The 11,092-nt window shown below is 46.0% G+C and overlaps 1 protein-coding gene across 1 annotated transcript; it reads right to left on the reverse strand.

Annotated features, from left to right (window-relative positions):
• Window positions 1–882: 882 nt before the first annotated feature.
• Window positions 883–1,830, reverse strand: LOC140602099 (olfactory receptor 2A12-like). Its single transcript, XM_072771527.1, has one exon. The coding sequence runs from the start codon at window positions 1,828–1,830 to the stop codon at window positions 883–885; it is 948 nt and encodes a 315-aa protein (XP_072627628.1).
• Between the last annotated feature and the right edge of the window lie 9,262 nt (window positions 1,831–11,092).

Below are 11,092 nucleotides of genomic sequence, written 5' to 3' on the forward strand. Positions count from 1 at the left end.
TTCTCTCTGTGAGTACCTGTCTCTGTCTTTCTTTCCCTTTCTCTCTATATAGAGATAGATAAGGGCATACAGATATATACATATACATCTCTTTTTATTTATGAATATATATAGTATTTATTTTCTCAAAATAAAAGTGAGATTTAAGTAGCAAAATCAGGGGAGAGCTAGTATGTCAAGCTGAGTCCAAACCAAATCCATTGTTGGCCACATGGTTACATAGATGTGTCTAAAATAGTTCTAGCTTGGAATTTATAGCTCCTGGAGCAAAAAGCAATGCTAATTCTTACTTGTAAGCACATGTAAAGACTGTTTACTGCATGACCTATCTACTATTTACGTCATTTTCACCCCCAAATCCCTCACACTGTAGAAAAAAAGCATGTGTGCATATTGACACATTTTCTGTGATCAGACTGACCTGACAAACTTCCAGAGGTGAGGAGAGAACCAGGAAAAGCAATGGCCTTGAACCATGACATACTTACTGGGGAAGAAAGTCTTTGCTCTTTTTTTTTTTTTTTTTTTTATGATAGTCACAGAGAGAGAGAGAGAGGCAGAGACACAGGCAGAGGGAGAAGCAGGCTCCATGCACCGGGAGCCCGACGTGGGATTCGATCCCGGGTCTCCAGGATCGCGCCCTGGGCCAAAGGCAGGCGCCGAACCGCTGCGCCACCCAGGGATCCCGAAAGTCTTTGCTCTTGACACTCAACTGAGTCATTGGGATGGTGGCAGCCAATAGAAACTTTCAGTTTAGGGGTAGCCACAGAGCCATCTCTAACTTGGTTGCTCACACCCCAGAAAGGCTCAGGTTGGTTAGAACTGATATATGATACCAAATGAACCCCACCAAGACTCTCGACAAGTCTGAAGCATCCTGGGTCACTGAGATGTCCTTCTGTTACCGAGTACATTCATAAAGGCCCCTTTTACATCTTTGTTCCGGAGGCTGTAGATGATGGGGTTGAGGAAGGCAGAGACAACATTGTAGAACAGTGCTAGCTTCTTGTCCCGCTCTGGGTCATACCAGGAGCCAGGCCTCATGTACATGATCATGGCTGGCCCATAGAACATGATAACCACAGTGATGTGGGAAGCACATGTGGAGAAAGACTTGAGCCTCCCTTGGGATGAGTGGATTCTTAAGATGGAGGCAAAGATTCGGACATAGGAGGCCAGGATGAGGGAGAATGGGACCAAGAGTAGGATGAATCCCAAGATGAAGTCCAAGCGGTCATTGAAAGATGTATCTGCACAGGCCAACTTCAAGACGGCAGGGACCTCACAGAAGAAGTGGTTTATCTTGTGGGGACCACAATAAGGCAGATGCATGGTGAAGACAGTGTAGATCAGGGCGCCAGCTATGCTAATGGTCCAACAACCTGTGACCATCTTGATACAAATGGGGCGGCTCATGAGAAGGGGATAATGAAGGGGAAAGCAAATGGCCACATACCTGTCATAGGCCATAATGGCATAGAGGACGCACTCAGCAATGCCCAAGACCAAGAAGATAAACATCTGGGCTACACAAGCTCCCCAAGAGATGGTTTTCTTTGGACACACCATATTAATCAACATCTGGGGCATGGTGGTAGTGACATAACTCATGTCCACCAAAGAGAGGACACTGAGAAAGTAGTACATGGGCATGTGGAGGTGTGAGTCCAGGTAGATCAGGGTCACAATGAGTCCATTTCCCAGAATAGTGATGAGGTAGAGGAGAAGGAAGAAGGAGAACAGGGATATTCTGACCTGTGAGTCACTGGAGAAGCCCAGGAGGATGAACTCAAACACAGAGCTGTGGTTCTCCTTGCCAAGGCTCTGCATGGTGGTCTGCCTATCAAGGAGACAAGTACTTCCTGTTCTGTCCTTGGCCTTAGGGGAGGGAGGTCAGAGGTGACAGAAGCTGAGTCATGCACATAGCACCTTGCACGGTAGCCTGCACCAATTCCATCAAATCTTTGTTGAGTGGGATGCAAAGGGAAAGACAGAGAGGGCAGCTGTGGCACTGGAAAATAAATCAGGATATCTGGATTCATACCTATAATAGAATATAGGATGCCTGGCTACCCACAGGTCCTTCTCTGGAAACCTAGCTCACCCATAGAAGGCGAGGCATTAGGTAACCACATTGGCAGCAGGGGACCAAGCCAACACCTGGCCACTGCTGAATTGTACCAAGGGTGTACACCTGCCCCAGTCTGGAGGACAATTCTCTGCTAAGAATTCAAAATGGTGACACTGTCAATGTCTATGTCAGTGGCGTGTGGGTGCCTGAGGTACCAACGACCTGGAGTCAGTGTGGTGATAACTAAAGTCACAGAGAAGCTGGTGCAATAGGGAAGAAAAGTGGAGGCCTTGCAGAAATGATAAAGATCAGACACACAGGGCAGCAGAGAAGAGACCTCAGAGCCCTGAGCTACCAGGAGCATGAATCTGGCTCCTGGCTTGCTACTTCCAGGTCCCCCTGTGTCTTTTGTGCTTGGACACATGTGGGATTTTCTGCTGAATCCTTACCATTACTATCCCATGCCACATTTTTAAATTCAGCTCTTTCTAAATGTCCCATGGTTATCACTTACCTAGCTGTGTGATCTTGGGAAAGTCCCTTTGCTTCTGTGGGCCTCAGTCATCACATCTGTTAGAAAGGAAACATCCATCATACAGAGCAATGGCAAGGAGCATATGAGAGTCTGTATGCCAAGATTTGACAAAATATGGGGACACCTGGGTGGCTCAATGGATGAGCCTCTGCCTTTGGCTCAGAGCATGATCCCAGTCCAGGGATCAAGTCCCGCATCCGGCTCCTATGAGGAGTCTGCTTCTCCCTCTATGTCTCTGCCTCTCTTTGTGTGTCTCTCATAAATAAATAAAATCTTTAAAAAAAAGACATTTGGCAAAATATAAAACACGTCACAAAAAAAAAGTATAAGAGAAATGAGTCTAGAAATCAGAAGAGCAAAGGGCTGGTCCTAACTCTGTCCCTGATTTGCTGTGTGATCTTGAGTAACCCCTCCGAGAACTTCACAGCCCCATGTTTAAGCGCAGCTATTGGACTTGCCCACTTTGCTATTCTTTGATACTGGGAATACACCAGGCTGATGATCCGTGATCCCATCAGCGCCATGGGCACCAAGAGGAAGGCTGAGCTGGGCAGTCAGCTGAACAGAACTGCATCAGCAAAAAACTCCTTCTGGAAGCTGGGGTGTGAGGCCAGAGCAGGGGAGAAAACATGGAGCACACACTTGGTGTCAACACACCTGAGTCTTGTAGCCTCTTTATCTGCTCCTAAGTCCCTTAGCCTCTCGGAGTCCCATGTTCTTCACCCATAACCCCTCCTCTAATAGTGGAGACCGTGTGAAGTATACCTGGTCTATTGCTAGTGCTCCAAAAAGGGTCTAGGGATTTAGATAATGGGAAGCTGAGTGGCAGGAGGGGTAGAGGGAGGACAGAGGAGCTGTCCTGGCATTTTCAAGCATCTGAGGCTCTGGAGGACAGGGTTGAAAACACGATTGTGAGGACTGATTGCCACAGGGTGCTGGTGGGGATCTGGAAAATGGAAAGATCATTCGAGGCTTTGGGGGCAAAAGAAAATGGTGTGATATTTTTGTGCAGAGCTTTAGGGAACATCAGTAATTGGATGAAGAAGAAAGAGGTCCTAGATCAGGACTGTTTGTGAAACAAAGAGAACTAAGGAAGCTCAGAGTCTTAGACTTTGAGGGGAAATTTTCAAGAGATAAGGACTGGTCAGCAGTGCCAGCAGCCAACCCCAAAGCCAGGATGATGAGGGCTGCAGTGGAGGAGGAGATCACATCTTTCTTTCCATCTGTCCACACCCCAGACTGGACTTTTTCAGGGGCTTCTTAGTGGTCTCCTTCCCAGCCCACCAATCGGCCACTAGTACTGTTTCATCTGTCATATCCCTTCTCATGCCTCCTTAGACTGGAATTTAAGGCCCCCACCCAATCCAGTTCTAACCAGTTTTGCAGTCTGCGATTCACCAGTACCTCACTGAGACTTCTGAGCCCCGATATTAACAGCATGGCCAGCAAAAGGATCATAGTCTGGACAGTTAGGGTGTCCTCCTGTCTGAGTGCACCCTAACTTGAGATCTTTCAAGTATCAGCCATACCTGCCATGTGAATCTGCACTGTCCTTCCCTTGAGCAGTTTATCTGCTGGGAATTCCCTCCATAACCCCTCCTGCTTCTCCACATCTCACAGACCTCCAAGCTCAGCTTGGAATTTACTCCTGCTTACTCAACCCTATATATTTTGTGTATAGTCTTCCCATCAGGCTGTAGGCAGAGGCTTTGCCTGTTAGGTCTCTCCACGTTATCTAGCAGGGACTGGCAGACTGCTTTGGGCACCTGTTCCAGTGCTGAGACTCTGGCTACAAAGCCCACTGGCTCTAACCGCTGTGCCTACTCCCTCTCTTGAAGCACCCAGGAAACAATTAGATCAAGCCCTTGGGCTAGGAAAATGCCATATTCATTTCCTCTCTCCTTTCTCCACTTGCCAACACTTCCCTGTTGCATCCCAGCCTCTGCTCTTTGGGTATAGAAAAGGAAAGAGGATGCCTTTTCAGGGGATCCAGCACCTATTCTAGGCATGGGACTGGTAGGGAGCTCCTGAGAGGGACCTGTGCAAGTCTAGAAAGTGCACCGGAGATCATCCTTCTCTTCAGTGAGGGCAGGATTCCCCTACTTCCTTCCCCATGAGTGGGGCAGAGAAGACTGAGCTGCTTTGTCATTCTTGGAGGTGCCCAGGGAAGGAAACTTCCCCCAGCCCCAGCCTCAGTCTCACGCACAAATGACCAGCGCCCTGTTCTTCTGCTTGAGTAGCTTCCTTCCCTCTTGTGGGACCAACAACCTGCTTTTTCTTGGTCTCATACAGCGCAGAATATTCACCCCTTTGTCTTAGCATGGTGGCCCTGCAGGGGTGACATGTGCTTCTCTTAAGTGTTTTGGATGCAGAGCATCCCTGGAGGAGGGGCTTCCAGCTGGCAGACGTAGAGGTCCTCTTCGTATCAGAAGGGGTCAGAGAGAGGATTTCTGATCCCTGAGAAGCCCTGAGGATTCTCTGCCCATGCTGGCAAATGCAGCACAGAGCCCCTTGGCCAGGGACTTCAATGCCACAAGACACTTTGGGCTTGGCCCCTGGGGCCAATGAGCTGGGCATCTTTCTTAAGTTTCCACTGGGGACTGAAACTTCTTCCCACTGAGACTCGAGAGGAGGGAGGAGTCTCACAGCTGAGTTGCCATGTCTCTGTGTGACACAGTGATGGTACTAGTAAGACGTGCTTTGTTTCCTTCCAAAGCACACGTGTGCATCTTCATTTCTCAAGCATCTTGTCCATGGCTGCATGCCTAAGGCTAGGAGATGGATAGCATTAATGTTGCTAATACTAGTGTCCTTATAACTGCCATTATCCATGGCCACAGACCTCATTGTGGCATAAATGCCATCAAACCTATTGCTGTAGCAATAACAGCCTACTCCTGAACACTTATATCAGATGGAACTCTGAGCACTACACATAATATAATTAGTCCTCACAACAAGGTCAGTTGAGCCATTTGGTAGTCAGGAATTTAAGAGAATTAAGCGCTTGTTCTTGCCTCCCAGCAGATAAATTTGGTCTGAAGTTTTTAAAAAGTTTTCATTTATTTATTCATGAGAGACACAGAGAGAGGTAGAGATATAGGCAGAGGGAGAAGCAGGCTCCATGCAGGGAGCCCGATGTGGGACTCTATCCCAGGACCCCTGGATCATGATGGGCTGAGCAAACGCTTAACCACTAAGTCACTCAGTGGCTGGAAGGAGGATCCAGGTGGTCAAAGGCCAGCACAGGTGTACAGTCTTTCTTGGACCCATTTGGAAGACACCCTGTAGCAGGGACAGGAGACCAGATGCCTGCCTGCAGAGTGGAGGCCCGTGCCCATGTCACACTTCTCAAACAAGAGGGATGGGACTGTGCTTGTGTAGTGGTCATTTCCTTCCTCTATAAAAGTGGATGGACCTTTTGAATCTGGGATCCGTGGGGTCTAAAGCAGATATTTAACATCCCAGAGGGGACTACACATCCATAAATGACTAAGCAGGTAAGGGAGCTTGTCAACTGTGCCAAGCAGGACTGTGCCAACTGCTTAGTCTCTGTTTCATTCAATTCTGATTGTGGTTCAAATCCCAGTCTGGGCCCTACTCATAACTCAGGCAAATTATTTCACATTTTGAAGCCTCCTTTTCTTAAGCTGTAAAATTTGGATAATAATATGAACTTCACATGTTTGTCTAAGGACTAAATGAGATGAAGTATTTAAGCATCTGATACCAGGAACATAGTATGTGGTCGAGGGATGGGAGAAGTTGTGGTCATCTTCATGGTCATGATCATGATTATCACCATTCCACTGAGGCCAACAGCTGGGAAGTGGCCCACATGGAACAGGAACCAGACCCACACCCTTCTGGCACCCAGACCCATGCCCTCCGGGTGTTCCTTCCTTCCAGCTCACTTGCCTGCCTCTCCACTTAGTCTCTTTTTCACTGGACACTTGATCATGGTATATTAACCTGCAAAATACATTGTTGGATTGCACTTTTTGTGAAGAGGGATGCCTAGTATCTCAGTCGGTTAAGCATCTGCCTTTAGCTCAGGTCACGATCCCAGGGTCCTGGGATGGAGCTTCAGATCAGGCTCCTTGCTCAGTGGGGAGTCTGCTTCTCCCCCTCCCTCTGCTCTCCCCCTCCCCAACTTGCACACACTCTCTGTCTCACTCACTCTCTCTCTCAAATAAAATCTATTTTAAAAAATTGTGAAGAATTTTTGCACCTGTGCTCATGAGGGATATGGGCCTGTAGTTTTCTTGTAATATTTTTGTTTGGTTTTCATATCAGGATGATGCTGGCCTTATGCTGAGTTGGCAACTTTCCCTTCCTCTTGTATTTTCTAGAAGAGTTAGTGCAGGATGAGCACTGGGTGTTATTCTGTATGTTGGCAAAGTGAACACCAATAAAAAATAAATTTATTATAAAAAAAAGAGTTAGTGCAGACTTGGAATTATTCCTTTCTTCAAGCATTGGCAGGCTTCACAAGTGAATCCATCTAGGTCTGGAGTTTTCTTTATGAAAAGTTTTTAAAGCCACATTCAATATTTAAAATAGATATGTGGTTATTAGCTCTCCTATTTCTTTTCAAACAAACTTTGGTTCTTTAATGTGTTTCAACAAACGTGTCCATTTTATGTAAGTTATCTTCTAATTTTTTGGAATAAAGTTGCTCATAATATTTTCAGAATCCCTTTAGTATCTATGGAATCTATACTAATGTTACTTTTCTCATCCCTGGCATTAGGAATCTGTGCTTTATCTTGTTTTTCCTGATCAATCTGGCTAGACTATTATCGATAGTTATTCATTTTCTGAGCACTGGGTGTTATTCTATATGTTGGCAAATTGAACACCAATAAAAAATAAATTTATTTTAAAAAATAAAAATAAAACAAACAAAAAATCAATCACTATGAGATTTCTTAGCCTTTGTCATCATGCTATCAAGTTTATTAATCCCACCCTGTGCTTTTTCATCTAACATATAGTTTTCATTGTTGGGAGTTAGATTTGATCTTTCACATTTCTCCTTATGCTCAGTCTATCCTGTAGCTTCTTAAACATATAGAATATAAACATGATTTTTTAATGTCTCTGCCTACTTACTCTATCATCTGTGTGGTTTCTCAGTTGGTTTTAAATGGATGATGTTTCTCATGATGGGTCATATCTTCTCAGTTCATTGCCTCCTGGGTCACTTTTCATTGGATGCCAGTTATTTTGTTTTGTTTAGTTTTTTAAAAGATTTTTTTATTTATTAATGAGAGATACAGAGAGAGATAGAGAGGGAAAGACACAGGCAGAGGGGAGAAGCAGGCAGGCTCCATGCAGGGAGCCCGACGTCGGACTCAATCCCGGGTTTCCAGGATCAGGCCCTGGGCTGAAGGCGGCACTAAACTGCTGAGCCACCGAGGTTGCCCAGATGCCAGTTATTTTGAATCTTACTTTACTGAGTGTCAGATATTTTTGAATTCCTGATAAATATTCTCAAGCTGTTTTTCAAGAATGTAGTTAAGTTACTTGTAAACAGTTTGATTCTCTTGAATTTGGCCTTTAAGTTTTGTTGGGCAAGACAAGAACAGTACTTAGTCCAGCTAGTGAAAACAGGAAACATCTCTGGCCCTGAGTGAGCTCTGAGAATTGTTCCATCCAATCCTTCCACTTGTCTTCCCCCTTCCCCATCATCTGGTGCTTTCTTCACATACATCCACTCCTCAGTGCTCATCTGAGACAGGCACGGGACCCTCTATAGATCTCCAGAGCTCTCTTTTCCCCAGTACTCTGATCAGTGAATTCCAGCCACCTTGGCCAGTGTCTTAGTCTGGGCAGCTATAATTGAGTATCATAGACTGCGTGGTTTAAACAACAAACATATATTTTTCACAGTTCTGGAGGCTGAAAGTCAGAGACCAGGGTGCCAGCATGGTTGGGATCTTGTGAGACAACCTTTTGCTGGTTTATAGATGGCTGTCTTCTCATTGCATCCTCACATGCTGGAGAGAAATCTCTCTTGTCTCTTCCTCTTTTATAACGGCATTAATATCATCATGAAAGCTCCACCTTCATCATCTAATTACTTCCCAAAGGCCCCACCTCCAAAACAGTCCCATTGAGGGTTAGGATTTCAACATATGAACCTTGATGGGACCCAAACACCTTGTCCGTGGCAGCCACCCAGACTCTCAATTCTGTCTCTTACAACTTAGGAAACCACTAGCCACCTTGGTGTCCTCACTTCCTTTGGCATCCTGATCATTTTGTGAGCAGTAAACTGGGACAACTCATTGGTTTCTCATCTCTCACAAATCTCTGTCTCTTGCTGTCTTGGAAAACATTATTTCACGCAGTTTGTCTAAGTTTTTAGTTTTCACAGGTAGGACAGTAATTCTGGTCTCTCTTACTTCATCCTGATTGGGAATAAAAGTCTGAAACTGGTGTCTTTCTATTTTATAACTCTAATTCAACCCAACACATCTCTTGTGCCAGGAAATCAATATGTTGTGGTGACTTCCAATTTGGTATCATTTGTAATACAAAAAAAATGGTATTAAAATTGCACATCCAACAATAGGTGAACAAATGCTTGACAATAATGGTCACAAACAATATGTGTGTAGATGGTGAAAGGGTTATCAAATAATATTAAGCTTTCTAAAAGGCAGGTACCTAATCCATTAGGGTTTGCATACAAAACCCAGAAAACCCAGTGAACAGTGGTTTAGATATACAGGAATTAATTTTATTTTCTTCACCTCAAAAGAAGTCTTGAGGTAAGACTGCATATTACTGGATAATGTTAGTGAGAGAACCACTGTGATTCATTGAGCCTTTTCCTTATGGTCTCAAGATGACTCGCCCAATTGCAGACATGACATTTGTATTCATGAGGTCTTCAGGGAAGGAGATATATCACTGTCATTCTAGCCCTTTTGTTGGGAAAAAGAGGGTTTTTTCACACACACACACACACAAAAACTCCTCAGCTGAGATTCCCTTGTGTCTCACTGGACAAGACCAAATTTTGTGACTACCCTCAATGAAAAGGGATTCTGGGAAAGGAAGATATAGTGCTGTCATTTGGGCTTGGACCATTCATGAGGTATTCACTCATTGACAAACAAATGTTGTCAGCAAGAACATGGTTGAATCAACAAAGAAGGGGGAAATGGACAGTCAACCAGGTGGTATCTGTCTCAATAAAACAGTATATAAAATGTGATATTAATGAGATGAGGGGGAAAAAAGCCACTATCATTTAGGCATCTTAGAAAAAATTAGAGAGAAACATCTGGAAGCCATGAGTGAAATTTTCTCCATAGTATAGAAGGAACTAGAGAGTAATTATTTTCCTTTTTCTACCTTTCTATGTTTATGAATTTTCTCTGATGAGCATGGGTTACTTTTGTAACTTGGGAAACAGGGAGGACTCCATCAAGGATTATCCTGGATATAAAGGAACCCATGGAGGAACGGTATCTTGACTAAGAACGGGATTCTCTATTTCTTACTCAGCTTCCACCACCTTGCAGCTCAGAAAAAAACTTTGGACTCCTGGAAAGTCTGGGGTTCAAAATAGGGGAATCAGAAAAGTTGAGGGCAGACTCCATCCCCAGACTAGAGCCTTGGGTGGTTCTGACTTGTCATCCTCCGTCACCCCTAAGCAGAGTGTGGTAGAGGCACTTGGCGATATGGCAGACCTAAAATTGGGATCTCAGCTACCTCCAACAGTTGCTTGACCCTAGATAAGTCATTTTGCCTCTCTGAATTTCAGTATCCTCATCAATAAAGTGGAAATAACTTGCTTCCTAGAGAATTACAGGCAATGATACCTGTGAAGTGCTGGGCACATAGAAGGTATTTAAGAAATGCTGGCCCCAGATGGCGGAAGAGTAGGGTCCCCAAATCACCTGTCCCCACCAAATTACCTAGATAACCTTCAAATCATCTTGAAAACCTACGAATTCGGCCTGAGATTTAAAGAGAGAACAGCAAGAATGCTAAAGTGAGAAGAGTTCGCGCTTCTATCAAGGTAGGAAGATGGAGAAAAAGAAATAAAGGAACAAAAGACCTCCAAGGGGGAGGGGCCCCGCGAGGAGCCGGGCTGAGGCCGGGGCGAGTGTCCCCAAGACAGGAGAGCCCCGTCCCGGAGACGCAGGAGCTGCACCGACCTTCCCGGGCGGAAAGGGGCTCGCAGGGAGGTGGAGCAGGACCCCAGGAGGGCGGGGATGCCCTCGGGCTCCCGGGGACACTAACAGACACCTGCGCCCCGGGAGAGTGCGCCGAGCTCCCTAAGGGCTGCAGCGCACGGCGGGACCCGGAGCAGCTCGGGGGGGCTCGGGGGCGGCTCCGCGGAGGGGGCTGCGGGGCAGGAGCAGCTCGGGGGGCTCGGGGGCGGCTCCGCGGAGGGGGCTGCGGGGCAGGAACAGCCCGGAGGGGCTCGGGGGCGGCTCCGCGGAGGGGCCTGCGGGGCGGGAGCG

The sequence above is a fragment of the Canis lupus genome, chromosome 13, assembly GCF_048164855.1.
Source record: "Canis lupus baileyi chromosome 13, mCanLup2.hap1, whole genome shotgun sequence".
Taxonomy (NCBI): Eukaryota; Metazoa; Chordata; class Mammalia; order Carnivora; family Canidae; genus Canis; species Canis lupus.